At 46.8% G+C, this 17,423-nt stretch overlaps 1 protein-coding gene across 1 annotated transcript in view; it reads left to right on the forward strand.

Annotated features, from left to right (window-relative positions):
• The window catches only part of nrip1b (nuclear receptor interacting protein 1b), a 64,035-nt gene extending 54,526 nt beyond the window's left edge, over positions 1-9,509 (forward strand). The window contains exons 2-3 of the mRNA XM_042326818.1: positions 2,834-4,457; positions 4,513-9,509. Coding sequence (XP_042182752.1) covers positions 3,309-4,457; positions 4,513-7,188 — 3,825 coding nt within the window. The 5' untranslated portion in view covers positions 2,834-3,308 and the 3' untranslated portion in view covers positions 7,189-9,509. The remainder of the gene's footprint in view (positions 1-2,833; positions 4,458-4,512) is intronic.
• Positions 9,510-17,423: the final 7,914 nt, after the last annotated feature.

Consider the following 17,423-nt stretch of genomic DNA (forward strand, 5'->3'; position numbering starts at 1 on the left):
TTTTTACCTCTGTCATGGCTGCTGTCAAGGGCCCTGTCCTTCACAGTTCCCACCAACCCCACCTATCCACAGACAGAACAGGGCACCTACCTACACTTAGATTTACGTTATGAACACAGTCCACTTTAGGGTCCTTGTAACCCTTTATTACATTTTATTTCCAGTTGATTATTATATTTTGATGGGTTATAGACAAGCTCAATGTCAAGCCTAAAATACTTTGCCACCAGCCGAGAATATATCCGGTTTTGAACATGCGGAAAGTATGTAGGCCAGAATGCCAGTTCATTTTCAGGGTCTTTCACATTTGTGGAATTTTTTCCATGGTCTGAGTCTCAAGCACACACACACACACACACACTGTCTCGACAACTAATCTTGTGCGGACACACAATTCAGTCCCATTCAAAATACCATCTTCCATAACCCCTAAACCTAACTCTATCCCTAACCTGAACCGGAAAACCTAACCTTAACCTAAACCTATCCCTAGCTCCTAATCCTAACTCTAAAACTAACCCTAGCTCCTAAACCTAATTCTAACCCTAATGCTAATTCTAACCTTAACCCTAAAACCCCAAGAAATTGCATTTGACCTTGCTGGGAATATTAAAATGTCCCCAGTTGATCAAATGTTTATTTGTGTACTATTCCAGTATAGTTAAACACTGCCACATATACACACACATACACACAGGTCTCTAACTAAGTGACTATGTTAACTTGACAGTACACATGTATTTACGTGTTTACTGCTCCTACCAAAAGCATTCATTGTGTTCCTTTTTTAATTGAGTTAAGCCCTCGGGTCGGCCAGCATGGCGGGAAAATAGACCTAATCCTGCCATCTAAGATTAGCAGGACAGCAGACGTCAGATGGTCTGTCGCTCCAGTCCAGGGGGTGAGCAGGTTGGCTTTTGTTGTGGTCAGATTTGGGTCAACAGCATAAAGTTGGCCTTGAACTGTAATCGACGCTGATTGGCCAATCTCAATTAAGTCATTTCTGATCTTGGCCATTCGTGTTCCTTGGCCAGACGTGTTCCCAGACGTGTTCCTTAAATCCTTGAGTTACAGGCTGGGGTTCCTTTGCTTTTCTTGTTGCACCCTAGTATTTAATTGCAGGCTGTCGGTTGGGCTAGCTGATCAACTGTTATCCCACAACTAATTCCCAATTATTTTCAAGGTTGCACTTTGGTGGACTTTATAGTTGTGCCAACCTGTGGACCTGGGCCATCCCAAGAGATGGATTTCACTCAGATTATAGACATCCTACTGTGCTGTTGTTGATCCTAGCTGCTTCATTACGCATATTAATATATAGGTTAGACTGATTGCATCATCACTGACCTCCAGTCATTATGATGGGCTATACTGTCCTGTACCACGGTTAGTCTGCATCATCACTGACCTCCATAATTAAGGGATAAGGCAAAATCCTATCTGTCCTTTCATTGCGACCCATATTATTTAGGTTAGACAGCATCATCTATGACCTTCGTCAAAATCAAGGGCCTCATTATAATCAAGAGGTTCACTATACTGACTCCTGTCGTTGTGACCCTGTATGTCGTCCATCCGGCGAGTCACACCAAAGGTGGGGAGAGACGTTGGGAGTCAGGGAGAGACGTTGGGAGTCAGGGAGAGACGTTGGGAGTCAGGGAGAGACGTTGGGAGTCAGGCAGGCAAGAAGGAAGGCAGCTGAGGTGGCGGTAGAAACTCTGTATTAATTAACCCTGATGGGCCACGGCTCTGACTGTGTGACGTGGCCCGTAACCATGGAGACCAGCCTGACAGGGTTCACACTGCGGGTCTCTTAGGACATTGCCATGTCAACTGACAACAGTGGTCCGTCGCCTGAGTGTCAGTGTCTTGCCCTCCTGACAGTGGCACAGCCACAGTGTGACAGGTGCACTGGATCCACACACACACACAAATAAACAAACACAAAAACACACACACCTGGCAGCTCGACCGAGCGATATCCTGTCTCTTCTCTGTGGAGGCCAGTGTCAGTACTGAGGAAACCTGTGCTGGCTTTGTACATAATAACCGGGCTCATGTCAAGTCAATGCAGTTCTGGTTTTGTGGAATACCTTGTCATGTCATTGACAATGAGAGCTGAAGTGCGGGTCCATATCTTGTCCAGACAGGGATCAACTGAGGCAGGTGGTGATAAGGCCAGTGCTCTCCATAGGCACCAGGGCAGCCAGGACTTTACCCAGGTGGGAGAGCACTGAGCCACTATACCCTTTGCGGCACTGGTGTGTGCGTGTACGTGTGTGTGTGTGAGAGAGAGTGAGAAAACGGAGGCAGGGTAGTGTGAGGTGCTCAAGTGCAGGAGGAGTGGTAGTAGGGAGGGAGGAGGGATAATCCACTCAAATGACAAGCTGTATAAGAAATGATTCACAGCTCTCACAGGCCCTTCACTTTTGAAAGAAAGCACAGACACATTGCAACGAGGGCCTTACAGCTTGAAGACCAATGTTTAGGTAGTGGTAGTGGGGTAGTGGGCTTGAATTTTAAAATGTGAATCAAATCTGACCCTAATCGACATTTGTCGTCATTGATTCAGTTGAAATAAAACAAGACACAGGGATTAGGGGTGACCATGTGCAGTCAAACTGAAATGTTGCCAAGTAACAGGCATGGTGGACAAGGTGTTGAAATGAATGTGATGTAGTGCTGCAAGTCCCTGCTTCTCACGCTGTTACTCTCTCTCTCCCAATCTCTCGCTTTCTCCCTCTTTCTCGCTCGCTCTCTCTTTCCTCTCTCTCTTTCTCTTATCCCTCTCTCTCTCTATGTCTCTCTCTCTCTCTTCTCTCTGCTCACATAGGTCCCCCCTCTGAGATCAAGTGAGTGGAAAGGCACCACGGAGTGAACCGCCCCCAGGCTTCCTGACAGACAGACATCCGAAACATCCGCAACCACGGAATGCATCAAAATCACTGTGGTGGTGAAACCCGCTGACTCCTCGTTCCTCGCCGTTCGCTGCATAAGCTTGGACCCGGGCATTCTGGGAGCATCCGGTGTCACAGGCACACAGGAATGCCAGTGACGGCTGGGTGAGAGCCCCTAAATGGCTCCGGTCATGGCCACAGTTTCTTTGTGTTAGTGTCATTTTCCACTTTGGAGAAGGGAATACTGTACATTGAGCCAGTGGAATCCAGAACCTGTAAAATACTATAGAACCTGCCCATGTGCATCCTCACCTCTTATCAATATCTGGAAGTTCTGTACCTGATGACCTAGTGGACCTTGTTATTCCCAGTAGCAGTGCTGAACCATACGAGGGGATCCTAGTATTGAACATGACTCATGGGGAGGAGCCTGGCCCTGAGACACACACGGATTCAGCTGTTCTAACTTATCTGGAAGGTTTACTGATGCATCCCGTGGCGGCTGGGCCTGGGGCCACAGCAACCCGGAGATCGGAGGCTCCCCACGGGCACGGCAACCAGATGGAACAGGTCAACAAGGCGGCCCGGCCCTTCCAGCTGCCCAGCCACAGCCCTGCTATTGCCGCTGTTCAGAAGGCTGGCAATGGGAACAGTCCCACACTGCACCATGGGGCCTCCCAGAACCTGAAGAAGGCCCGGCTGCTCCGCTCAGGGCCCTGGAACGAGCCTGGGGCCCAGAGGCTAAGCTCCCCCCCTGTGGAGCTGAACGGCCAGGGAGGAGGAGGAGGCGGCCTGCAAAACGGGGCCCTGGAGGGCTCTCCTCACGCTGGGGAGAGCACACTGCTTGCCTCCCTGCTCCAGTCATTCAGCTCCAGACTGCAGAGTGTGGCCATGTCGCAGCAGTCCACCAAACCCCCCAGCGAGCACTCCCCGCCCACCGATCCCCCTCCTCCTGCAGACAAGGAGCAGCTCCCCTGCTACGGAATGGCCTCCAGCCGCCTCAAAGGCTTGATGAGGAAGACCAAGCTGCAGAACCACAGCAGCACGCCTTACAGCCGGCGAGGCCACAGCCACGGCCACAGCCAGGAAAGGTCCTGTGAGTCCCCCCGCTCGGTGCAGAGCAGCACGCCTCCCTCTGCCCCCACTGTTGCTGCTGCTGCCACTGATGCTGTGTCCTGTGCTGAACGGCTCAAAGCTGTGGCCAACCTGGTGAAGATCCGCTCCAGCCCTGCCCCCTCTCCCAAGCCCAGTGTGGCCTGCAGTCAGCTGGCCCTTCTGCTGTCCAGTGAGGCCCACCTGCAGCAGTATTCCCGGGAGCACGCCCTCAAGGCCCAGCTCTCTGGACGCTCGGCCAGCGAGAGGCTGGCCGCCATGGCAACGCAACAGACCCAGGACAAGAGACCGCCCAGCACAGAAGATGCTCTGCCCACCAGCGCCACCACCACCACCCTAGATGTGCTAAGCTCCTTAACCTCCCAAAATGGGACAACGACAACAACACTCCCCCGACTGGCACTAAACTCCAGCTCCAGCCAGCAGAGCCCCTCCTCTCTGCTGCCAGTCCACAGCTCACCACACCCAACCCCCTCCTCTGTCCCTCACCCCCAACACCCAGACCCAACCCCAAACCCCCACTAGGGAGAAACGGGGATTTGATTTGCGCGCCACCAGGCCCCCCCAGACCTGCAGCAGCTTGCTCCTGCTGCTCCTCAACAACCACAACAACCAGAAGCAGCTGACTAAGAACGGGCACCTTGAGGACGACTGCGGGGTCCTGCCTGCCAGCCGTGGCTCCTCCGTTACTTCTGACAGTGAGTGCTCTGTCCAGGAGAAAAGCCTGGCCAAGAGAGAGGAGAGCTGCAGCGATGCAGAGATCTCCTTCTCCAGCTGCTCTCCTATTGACCTCTCTATGAGGAGCAGGGCTAGCACCAGAGCTCCAGAGACCAGGCCTAAAGCCACCTCCTCCTCCACGTCTGCTTCTTACTCCTCTTCTACTGCTTTCTCCTCCAACTGTTCTTCTGCTGTTTTCTCCTCTGCCCCCACTGTCTTTTCCTCTTCCACTACCGCTTTCTCTTCCTCCTCTACTGTTCACTCCTCTTCCTCCACCACTTTCTGTTCCTCCTCGTCCTCGTCCTTAGACAAACTTACTGAGTCCCTTCTAAACAAGTGGAAGCCGGATCCCTCCGGGCCGAAGGTCACCCAGGTTAAGAAGGAGCTTGAAATGAGCCCAGACCTTAAATCCCAGCCCAAGGTCACTCTCATGCAGCTCCTTCTGGAGCGCAGGAATAACGACAAGGTAAACAAAATTGTGGTTAATCCAGATTTGCAGCATGACGCAACTCTGTCCAGTCTGTCACGGGTCCCACTTAAATCACTGGCCCCCTGGGAAGAAGTCAGGATACAGAGCCCTCTGGACAGACCAGGCCCAACCCTTCCCATGTACTCTCTCAGCCGAGACCCCAGCAGCACCCCGTCCCCGTTCTCCTACCCCTCTCCCTATGTCCAGTCTAGCCCTCTGGATCTATGTAAGTCCAAACCCTTCCCTGTTGAGAAAGCTGCAACTGAGCCGGCGTTCAGCGCCAGCAAACTGTTACAGAACCTGGCCCAATGCGGCACCGCCTCACCCTCCCCGCCCATGGTTCCCAGCAAAGTACCCAGCCAGGATCTGGAGATTGGTGGTGGCAGGCCTCTGGCCCTGCTGGAGAGGCTCAACGCCCCCATCCAGAGGAACACAACATGTACCCCCCTCTCAGACGGGCCCTCAGGCAGTGGCACACCGTCATTCAGCCGTTGGGGGGAAGCGTCGCCCCCAGCATCCCAGATCGAGAATCTTCTAGAGCGTCGCACGGTGCTGCAGCTCCTGCTGGGAGCAGGTTCCTCCTCTACCTCCTCCGTGGCCTCAGCCACCCACAGAGACTGGTCTGGTGGGAGGGGCAGTGTGGAGACGGCGGCAGGGAGCTGCTATGAGAAGCCCCCTGGCACTTCTGTCATCTGTGACAACTCCAACGGGCCTACGGCAGCAGACGTCAAGGTCAAAACTGAACCGGGGGAGGAGGACCTGGACCTGTTGTCCTCTGCTGTGTGTGAGGATGTGACGAGCCAAAAGAGACGGGGAGGAGGAGCAGGCTATAACTACAGGCATAACTCATTCTCTGAACCCCAGCAGGAACTAAAAACAGAGCCCCGGCCCACAGAAGTCATTGCTAAATATGGCCTCCTGAGCCAGCTCTTAAAACAGCAGAGCGCTACCTACTACACCAGTGCTGCACAACTGCAAACAGATCGCCGGCCCAGCCCTGTCCATGTAAAGGAGGAGCAGAGAGACTACCACCACCAGGGGCCCAGCCCTAAAAAGATACGTCTCTGCACGGAGCTGGCTGAGAGCCTGAACAATGGTAGCCCTCAGCGGGCAGTGGTGGACAGTGGAGGCAGCTACAGCTACAGCAGCCTGGTTCACAGCCTGGTCCATAAGCAGATACAGGGGGAGCCTGACTACCACAAGGCCCTGAGGGGCCCTAAAGTGGAAGAGACCCCAGCCAGGAGCCCCAGCAGTGAAGCTCTCCTCCCTAGGGAGAGCCGGGGCTTCAATGTGCTCAAACAGCTGCTCTTGTCTGACAACTGTCTGAAGGAGCTGTCCCAGCATCCCCGGGGGGGACCCAGCCCCTCTGTCCTGCAGGCCAACGGTAAAGCCAATGGGAGCGTCCTTAACCTCAATCAGCCGGGCTACAATCACCACAACCTCCTCAACCTCCCTACCCTGCCCTGGCACCACCCCAACCCCCATAACTCCCTCAGTTCAGGGCCTCCCACCCACCTCAGACCGCAGCCAACAACCCCCCCAACAGGGGACAGCAGCCAACGCTCCCCTTGGGGGCGCCACACTGCCCTCCCACCCCACCAGGACTCGCCCAAACGGGACCCCACTCCAGTGAAACGGGAGCCAGAGAGTCCAGGGCGGTGGGCAGGTCGGGACCGGGAGGAGGAGGGCTCTGATTCGAGCCCAGACTCCCCCCGGCTGACCCGCTCCAACCCCATCCTATACTACATGCTGCAGAAAGGCAGCACTCAGCTGAGGAGGGAGGGGAGGGACCAGGCAGAGGGGACCCAGGGGTCAGTGCCAGGGGGGGTGAGGGTGAAGGAGGAGCCGGGTACTAACAGCAATGATACCTACAACCACAGACTGAGCTCCACCACCACCTCCAACCAGCACTCCTCCCTGTCCCCTCCCTACAACAACGACAAGCACAGTCACAAGAACTATAGGCTGAGTGACTCATCTGATAAATGGTAGTTTTATGAACGAATTACTTTTATGAACTAAAACATAAAAAAGACACAAGGGGGAAAAGATCGCAATGTTTCTTTTTTTTCTTCCTTTTTTACTGACTTGCCAAATTCATTTGTAGTTTAATGAGAAGAAGTAACAGCAAGTAATGCAGGAGTGAGGATTTTGAAAGAGAAGAACAGAGGAAATGAGTTCAAGGCATTCGTTTCATTATTGTATCATAATTCTAGATGGCTCAGGTTACAGGATGGGTGGTACGATATAGCTCTACTTCAACAGAATGTCAAATTATGTGCACCAAAATAATCGTCAAATTTTAATGTTGCCCACTGGTGATTTCCATACAGTATGTATTTCACATTCTCAAATGATTGAAAGAAGGCACCATTCATTTTACTCCAATGATTTGTGCCTGTATTGCACACATATCACTATTCTGTGTCCTCTTTGTTGCTACTCGTAAAACATTGATGAAGAACATTTCCAGCTACATTTATTATTGATGACTCCAAAAATGTTAGCGCTCAGTTCACTGTATATTTATTTATTTTTTAGATTAACAGAGAACATCACTTTTAGATCAGACTCTAAATAAAGTCATACCGGGGCAAGCACAGCAGTACATTAAAATGTACACGTTAGAGACATTTTTAAAGGAAAACCTTGTGAACAATGTTAATCAAATCCACTAAAGGTACCTAGAGTTCCATTCTGTTTGAATGCTCTGTATTGGTTGCTACTGTAACTTCTCCTCAAGTGTGATTTAATTTTTTGATCATCAGTGAGTCAGCTGTCAACTGATAGACTGGGCTCATGTGGTCACAACGCATTGCATTTTGCTTTGATCTGGAATGAACTTGTTGGGGCTTCGTTTTGACAGTGCAAATGCAAGGTAACATTGTCTTAATAGATGGTAATACAACGGGTAATACAGCTATTTCTAAATAGTAGTAGTAGAGGGTGTTTTAAAACCTTGCCGAGCCTACCTGTGGGGGGTATACAGGTTCGGCGCAACAGTTAAAAGACTGCAGTGTCTGCATAACTGTTACATTCCAAATGAATTCTAAATGAACACAGCTCTCTCACACATACTTCATCTTGATTTTGAAATATAAATGAATATTCTGAAATAAATAATACAGTCTCATTTGATATTGTACCCCTGAGTTTGCACTGTCAAAGTTTAGCTCTTGGTGACCTTAAAAATAATATGTTTATGGCATGTAATGAAAAACTGTCAGTGTTGTTATCCGTTGAGAATTTGACAGTTTGTGAAGCTTATTTTGTGTTTCTTGATTCTCGTGCTTTATGGACACCATTTACTTTTTTTGCGGTTTCTTAGCTCATATTAAAATGTCTAAATATTTGCATGGAAATAAAGAGAAAACCGCAGGTACATTTGAAAGTAGCAGGACATGACGTGAACCTGCCACCCAAGAATCATTGAGATATTTTTGGTGTCTTTTGAGGGCTTATCTGATGTCTAGCTCCTTATTTTGATTGTACTGTTTCTGGTTTCAGTTTCACACACTGCTGTCATGCATTTAGTCTTACATGTGCTATTTTTTTATACATATACATATGAAGTACATATGAAGTAGATGTTTCTTCTATTATTAAAACATTTTCACAATGGTTAAACATATTTGTGTAAATAGTACTTTCATTATGAAAGATAACTATTTTGTATTGTTGAAGAAAAATATATGACCCTAGTTTTTAATGCCCTGAAAAATGTAAATATGAATTCAATGCCTATTAATGTACATACATACAAATGGCAGAGGATACTATGCCCGTTTTTTGGTTGGTTTGTTCTTTGCATGTGTCTATGTGGTAAATGATAATCTATCTTGCGCCGTGTTGTGTAATACTGTCTGACTCTCCTCACTGCTGCCTGTTGCATGCAGACGCATGGGAACTACCTGTGTATCCCTACTGGTGATGGGGCAAAATGTCAAGTCTTAAAATAGGTATTTTTATCACAGAGAGAGGGTCATTTAGAACATGAACAGTCCCTAAATAACCACAGACTGCTGAGCAAGTGGAGAAAATGTGTGAAAATAAAACGTGCATTGAATATTTTTGTGATTTTATTTTCTGTTACTGGTTGACGACAGAGCTCGGATGGACAGCGCTTGAGGGTTTTAGCGGATGAATGAAGTACAATCATCATTGTGCATCGTGCATCTGAAACATGCATTTGTAGCAAAAAGATGTGTTTCGTTTTTCCATGTGACAACCTGAAACATTATTTCATTTTTTATGTTTGAATTTTTTTGGTGTTCATTTGCACTGATATCTCCAAAATAAAGTACTAAAATGCTTGACTGAGTTATGCTCCTGTTTCACCTTCCCTAACTATAATATGTCATTATATTACTACCGTATTTCATATTATTTATTTAATGGTTTATTCCTCACACATTAAATGGTTCTTATTTATTTGTTTTAAATTTCTCTATATTCCCACGCACATAAGGTCAGTGTCAGTGCGAGTCAGTTGCTGTTCAGTTTCCTCATTCATAGTCTATTCTGAGTAATGTGGACGTGATCTATTTTCTGAGTTCAGAGAACTTTGATTCTGAGTTCTTTGCCAGATCTTCACAAAGGCAGGAAAGGCATTGAAAAGAGTGAGGACAGGAGTGGAGGTCAGCAGATGTGCCCTAGATGCATGCATCATGGTATACCCTTTGAAGCTGAATCCACATCACATTTCTTCCTCAGACTAAAATAGATCACATTATATTATCGCCATAAAACCTGAAATCCTGTTTTCAGACATTTCATGAAGCAGCAGCTCTGCTCAGGGACAGAAAACAGCCCTTAGTGAAAGAGAAGGAAGAGAAAGAGGAGAGAGATTTTTTAAAGGTGCAAGGAAGTTCACCCCAAACTTTCTCTGTCCCTGGGTCCTGAATGTTGAAGTCCACTAGGTGAACAGTCAGGTTTTTGTCTGTCTGCAGACAGTGCACTTTTGAAATCCTGCTTGGTTTTCTAAGCAGCCCTAGCCTGACTAGCTTCCCCTTTATTTAATCCTCCCCATGACTGGCTGCACTCTCTAAACTCTCAGTAACCTTTCCCCTGGGTGAACTTCTCCCTCCCAAGATCCTTATCAAGGCCTGAACTGCCAATAACCCCTCCATTTCCTCCCACTGCCATAACAGCGGTGAGCATAAAGGAGGCAAATCACAAGTTTAAACCGAGGTCAAGGTGTAAAACTTGACAATTGGCTGTTTGTCTGTGCTTCCCCCTTTGATTTCCTGACCTCAGCATGGGGCCAGCAGGATGTGAACGCAGCACAGCAGGTCACCAATGATAAAACTGAGTCAAACAAGGCCTTTTGATGTCAAGAGAACTTGTCTTTTCTCATAGGCTTGTCAGAGGCCTCAAAAACAAGTTCCCGGTGTCATTTAAAAAAGCTCACAGCGTGAAATAGCTCACAATCGATGATTGTGATTGACGGTGAACTTCTTCAAGCTTATAACACATGCCGTAATTATCCTCACAGCATGAAAATTATCAATGGTCAATTGCTCGCGCTTTGCTTCAATTCTGCTTCCAGGTTATCTGTGTTTCTTAGGTGGATATTGTCAGTGCCTGATTGAAATTGACACTGTAAACATGAATAAATAAGTATTATCACTTTCAAATATATTATCGACTCTTTTGCACTTCTGTCATGGCTGGCTAGCTAGCTAGTGTCGGGTAACTTTAGAAACTGTGGTGAAAGGCGAGAGTTGGCTGTTTATGCATTAGCATAGTGATTGCTGCATTAGCCACCAGTTTGTTAGCTAGTTGTGTAGATGGCTGCGTTCGTGCAAATCTCTCACCCTTGAATTACAGTGCCTTCCACATTTTGTTGTGTTCAGCCTGAATTCAGAATGTATTTAAAAAAAGTTCTACCCCATAATGACAAAGTGAAAACATGTATTTAGACATTTTTGCAAATGTATTGTAAATTAAATACAGAAATATGTCATTTACACACCCCTGAATAAATAATTTGTAGAACCCTTTGGCAGTGATTACAGCTATGAGTTTTTCTGGGTAAGTCTCTAAGAGCTTTCCACACCTGGATTGTGCAACAGTTGCATATTATTGTTTTCAAAATTCTTCAAGCTCTGTCAAATTGGTTGTTGATCATTGCTAGACAACCATTTTCAGGTCTTGACAAAGATTTTCAAGCAGATTTAAGTCAAAACTGTAACTCAGCCACTGAGAAACATTCAACTCATCTCCCAGTGTCTGGTGGAAAGCAGACTGAACCAGGATTTCCTATAGGATTTTACCTGTCCTTAAATCCTAGAGGAAAATGTTTATTTTTTTATTATGAAAAACTCCCCAGTCAATTACGAGCATACCCATAACATGATGTAGCCACCACTATGCTTGAACTCAGTAATGTAATTTAGGAATTTGTAGCATTGGATTTGCCCCAAAAACGTAACACAGTATTCATGGCAAAAAGTGAACTACTTTGCCAAAAAATGTTGTGCCTTGTTGCAAACAGGAGCATGTTTTGGAATATTTGTATTCTGTACAGGCTTCCTTTTGTTTGCTCTGTCAATTTGGTTAATATTGTGGAGTAACTACAGTGTTGTTGAGCCATCCTCAGTTTTCTCCCATCACAGCCATGAAACTCTGTGACTGTTTTAAAGTCACCATTGGCCTTATGGTGAAATCCCTGAGCGGTTTCCTTCCTCTCCAGCAACTGAGTTAGAAAGGATGCCTGTAACAGCATACCACCCAGCATCCCACTGCTGGCTTGCCTTGGAAGCTACTGTAAGCAGGGTTGGTCCTGGTTGGTCCCTGGATGGGAGACCAGATGCTGCTGGAAGTGGTGTTGGAGGGCCAGTAGGAGGCACTCTTTCCTCTGGTCTAAAAAATAATATCCCAGGGCAGTGATGGGGGACATTGCACTGTGTTGGGTGCTGTCTTTCAGATGGGACATTAAACAGGATTCCTGACTATCTGTGGTCACTAAAGATCCCATAGCACTTATTGTAAGAGTAGGGGTGCTAACCCTGGTGTCCTGTCAAAATTCCCAGTCTGGCCCTAATACCATCATGGCCCGCTTCCAATTGGTTCCTTCATCCCCCTGTAACTATTCCCCAGGTCGTTGCTGTAAATGAGAATGTGTTCTCAGTCAACTTACCTGGTAAAATAAGGGATAAATAGAAGTAGTGAGGGTGTGTATTCATACACCATCCAAAGTGTAATTAATAACTTCACCATGCTCAAAGGGATATTCAATGTCTGCTATTTTATTTTTACCCATCTACCAATAGGTACCCTTCTTTGAGAGACATTGAAAAACCTCCCTGGTCTTTGTGGTTGAATCTGTGTTTGAAATTCACTGCTCGGCTGAGGGACCTAATTGTATGTGTGAGGTACAGAGATGAGGTAGTTGTTCAAAAATAATGTTAAACACTATTATTGCACACAGAGTGAGTCCATGCAATTTATTATATGACTTGTTAAGCACATGTTTTACTCCTGAACTGATTTATTCTTGCCATAACAAAGGGGTTAAATACTTATTGATTCAAGACATTTCAGCTTTTACATTTTTATTAATTTGAGTAACATAATTCCACTTTGACATTATGGGGTATTGTGTGTAGGCCAGTGACAAAAAAAACTAATTTTAATCCATGTTAAATTCAGGCTGTAAAACAACAAAATGTGGAATGGTGTACTTTCTGAAGGCAATGTAGCTAGCTAGCTAGCATAATAAACTGTCAGCTGGTTGAGATTACTTGGGTAACACTTTACTTGGAAAGACCATCTGTAGATCAGTAACATTTCAACTATCTCCTAACCCTAGCTCTAACACTAAACTTAACCCTTATTCTAACCCTAAACTTAACCCTTAACCTAGCCATAACACAAACCTTAACACTTACCATAACCCTTATTCTGAACGTAACCTAAACATAACCTAGGCAAGAATGGTGCCGGAGGGGATGGCAGGAGGGGATGGTTGCCGTATTACAGGCTCCTAACCAACTGTGCAATTGCGTTAGTTTTTTCGCATTGTTTGTAACTTATTTTTTTACTTATTTTGTACATAATGTTGCTGCTACCGTCTCTTATGACCGAAAATAACTTCTGTATCATCAGAACAGCGACTACTCACCTCGAACTGTACAAAGATTTTTTTGTTAATGAGTCTGACGCGAAGGATATACTGCCTTCTCGGGAATGGGCGCAAATCCCTGTCATTTGCGTGGAGAAAAGACAGAGAAAAGGGGGCGGATGTCGGCCTTCTGAGAATTCGTAGGCAAGTGAGTAAACCTCCACTACCATCTGTTCTATTGGCCAACGTGCAATCATTGGAAAATAAATGGATGATATACAATCAAGACAATCCTACCAATGGAACATTAAATACTGTAAGATCTTATGTTTCACCGAGTCGTGGCTGAATGACGACACGGATAATATAGAGCTGGTGAGAGTCTCCATGCATCGGCAGGGCAGAGAAGCTACGTCTGGTAAGAGGAGGGGTGGGGTGTGTGTCTATTTGTCAATAACAGCTGGTGCACGATGTCTAATATTAAAGAAGTCTCGAGGTATTGCTCGCCTGAGATAGAGTACCTTACGATGAGCTGTAGACCACACTATCTACCAAGAAAGTTCTCATCAATACTATTTATAGTCGTCTATTTACCACCACAAACCGATGCTGGCACTAATCCGGCCACTTATAAGAAATCCTGCTACACCGTCAGACGAACAGACAAAGCATCAATACAGGATTGATATTGAATCCTACTACACCAGCTCTGACGCTCGTCGGATGTGGCAGGGCTTGAAAACTATTACAGACTACAAAGAGACACCCAGCTATGAGCTGCCCAGTGACGCGAGCCTACCGGATGAGCTAAATGCTTTTATGCTCGCTTCAAGGCAAGCAACACTGAAGCATTCATGAGAGCACCAGCTGTTCCAGACAACTGTGTGATCAAGATCTCCGTAGCCGATGTGAGCAAGACCATTAAACAGGCCAACATTCACAAACCTGCGGGGCCAGACAGATTACCAGGATGTGTACACAAAGCATGCACGGACCAACTGGCAAGTGTCTTCACTGACATTTTCAACCTCTCCATGACCGATTCTGTATTATTTACATGTTTCAAGCAGACCACCATAGTACCTGTGCTCAAGGGAGCGAAGGTAACCTGCCAAAATGATTACCGCCCACATAACACTCACGTCGGTAGCCATGAAGTTCTTTGAAAGGCTGGTCATGACCCACTCCAATTCGCATACCGCCCCAACAGATCCACAGATGACACAATTTCAATCGCACTCCACACTGCCCTTTCCCACCTGGACAAAAGGAACACCTATGTGAGAATGCTATTCATTGACTACAGCTCAGAGTTCAACAACATAGTGCCCACAAAGCTCATCACTAAGCTAAGGAGCATGGGACCCTGGTACTAAACACCTCCCTCTGCAACTGGATCCTGGATTTCCTGACAGGCCCCAAGGTGGTAAGAACAGTCTGCCACACTGATCCTCAACATTGGGGCCCCTCAAGGGTGCGTGCTTAGTCCCTTCCTGTACTCCCTGTTCATCCACGACTGTGTGGCCAAAAACAACTCCAACACAATCATTAAGTTTGTTGATGACACAATGGTGGTAGGCCTGATTACCGACAACGATGAGACAGCCTATAGGGAGGAGGTCAAAGACCTGGCAGTGTGGTGCCAGGACAACAACATCTCCTTCAATATGAGCAAGACAAAGGAGCTGATCATGGACTACAGGAAAAGGCGGGCTGAACATGCCCCCAATAACATCAATGGGGCTGTAGTGGAGTGGGTCGAGTTTTAAGTTCCTTGGTGTCCACATCACCAACAAACTATCATGGTCCAAACACACCAAGACAGTTGTGAAGAGGGCACGACAACACCTTTTCCCCCTCAGGAGACTGAAAAGATTTGGCATGGGTCCCTAGATCCTCAAAAGGTTCTACAGCTGCACCATCGAGAACATCCTGACCGGTTGCATCACCTCCTGGTATGGCAATTGATCAGCATTTGACCGTGAAGAGCAACAGAGGGTAGTGCGTATTGCCCAGTACATCACTGGAACCAAGCTTTTGGGGTCCAAAACATTTGTGTGTTGAAAATTCCTAACCACTTGTAAAGTCTATTTGCATAGACTTCAAACAGACATACAGTTGAAGTCAGAAGTTTACATACACTTAGGTTGGAGTCATTAAAACTAGGTTTTCAACCAATCCACACATTTCTTGTCAGCAAACTACAGTTTTGGCAAGTCGGTCAGGACATCTACTTTGTGCATGACACAAGTCATTTTTCCAACAATTGTTTACAGACAGATTATTTCACTTATAATTCACTGTATCACAATTCCAGTGGAAGTCAGAAGTTTACATACACTAAGTTGACTGTGACTTTAACCATCTTGGAAAATTCCCGAAAATTACGTCATGGCTTTAGAAGCTTCTGTAAGGTTAATTGACATAATTTGAGTCAGTTGGAGGTGTACCTGTGGATGTATTTCAAGGCCTACCTTCAAAATCAATGCCTCTTTGCTCTACTTCCGGCGCCAACAAAGATGGCCACCTCACTTCGCGTTCTTAGGAAACTATGCAGTATTTTGTTTTTTTAATGTATTTTTTATTTTTATGTATAGAAATTCATTGGACTCTATGTCAACTGGAAACCACATATCCTGAGGCTGCATTTATTGTAGCTGGGAATTTTAACAAGGCTAATCTGAAAACAAGGCTCCCTAAACCATCAGCATATCGAATGAGTGACCCGGGCTGGCAAAATTCTGGATCACTGTTACTCTAAATTCTGAAACGCATACAAAGCCCTCCCTCGCCCTCCTTTCAGCAAATCTGACCACGACTCCATTTTGTTGCTCCCAGCCTATAGACAGAAACTAAAACAGGAAACGCCCGTGCTCAGGTCTGTTCAACGCTGGTCCGACCAACCTGATTCCATGCTTCAAGATTGCTTCGATCACGTGGACTGGGATATGTTCCGGATAGCGTCGAACAACAACATTGATGTATACGCTGATTCGGTGAGCGAGTTTGTTAGCAAGTACATCGGTAATGTTGTACCCACGGCGACAATTTAAACCTTCCCCAACCAGAAAGCGTGGATTGATGGCAGCATTCGTGAAAAACTGAAAGCGCGAAGCACTGCTTTTAATCAGGGCAAGGCGACCGGAAACATGACCGAATACAAAGAGTGTAGCTATTTCCTCCGCAAGGCAATCAAACGAGCTAAGCGTTAGTATGGAGACAAGGTAGAGTCGCAATTAAACGGCTCAGATACGAGAGGTATGTGGCAGGGTCTACAGTCAATTACGGACTACAAAAATAAAACCAGACAAACTTCTTTGCTCGCTTTGAGGACAATACAGTGCCACTGACACAGTCCGCTACCAAAAACTAAAGGCTCTCCTTCGCCGCAGCCGACGTGAGTAAAACATTTAAATGTGTTAACCCTCGCAGGGCTGCCGGCCCAGACAGCATCCCTAGCCGCATCCTCAGAGCATGCGCAGAACAGCTGGCTGGTGTGTTTCTGGACATATTCAATCAATCCCTATACTGGCCTGCTGTTCCCACATGCTTCAAGAGGGCCAGCATTGTTCCTGTTCCCATAAAAGCCAAGGTAACTGAGCTAAATGACTATCACCTCGTAGCACTCACTTCCGTCATCATGAAATGCTTTGAGAGACTAGTCAAGGATCATATAACCTCCATCCTACCTGACACCTTAGACCCACTCCAATTTGCTTACCGCCCCAATAGGTCCACAGACGACGCAATCACAATCACACTGCACACTGCACACTGCCCTAATCCATCTGGACAAGAGGAACAGTATCTCCACCCCGCTGATCCTCAACACTGGGGCCCCACAAGGGTGCGTTCTCAGCCCTCTCCTGTACTCCCTGTTCACCCATGACTGTGTGGCCTTGCACGCCTCCAACTCAATCATCAAGTTTGCAGATGACACTACAGTGGTAGGGGAAAAAGCGCCTCATCAACCTCAGTAGGCTAAATAAATTTGGCTCGTCACCAAAAACACTCACAAACTTTTACAGATGCACAATCGAGAGCATCCTGTCGGGCTGTATCACCGCCTGTTACGGCAACTGCTCCACCCACAACCGTAAGGCTCTCCAGAGTGTAGTGAGGTCTGCACAATGCATCACTGGAGGCAAACTACCTGCCCTCC

This window comes from Oncorhynchus tshawytscha, linkage group LG09, assembly GCF_018296145.1.
Source record: "Oncorhynchus tshawytscha isolate Ot180627B linkage group LG09, Otsh_v2.0, whole genome shotgun sequence".
NCBI classification, from domain to species: Eukaryota; Metazoa; Chordata; class Actinopteri; order Salmoniformes; family Salmonidae; genus Oncorhynchus; species Oncorhynchus tshawytscha.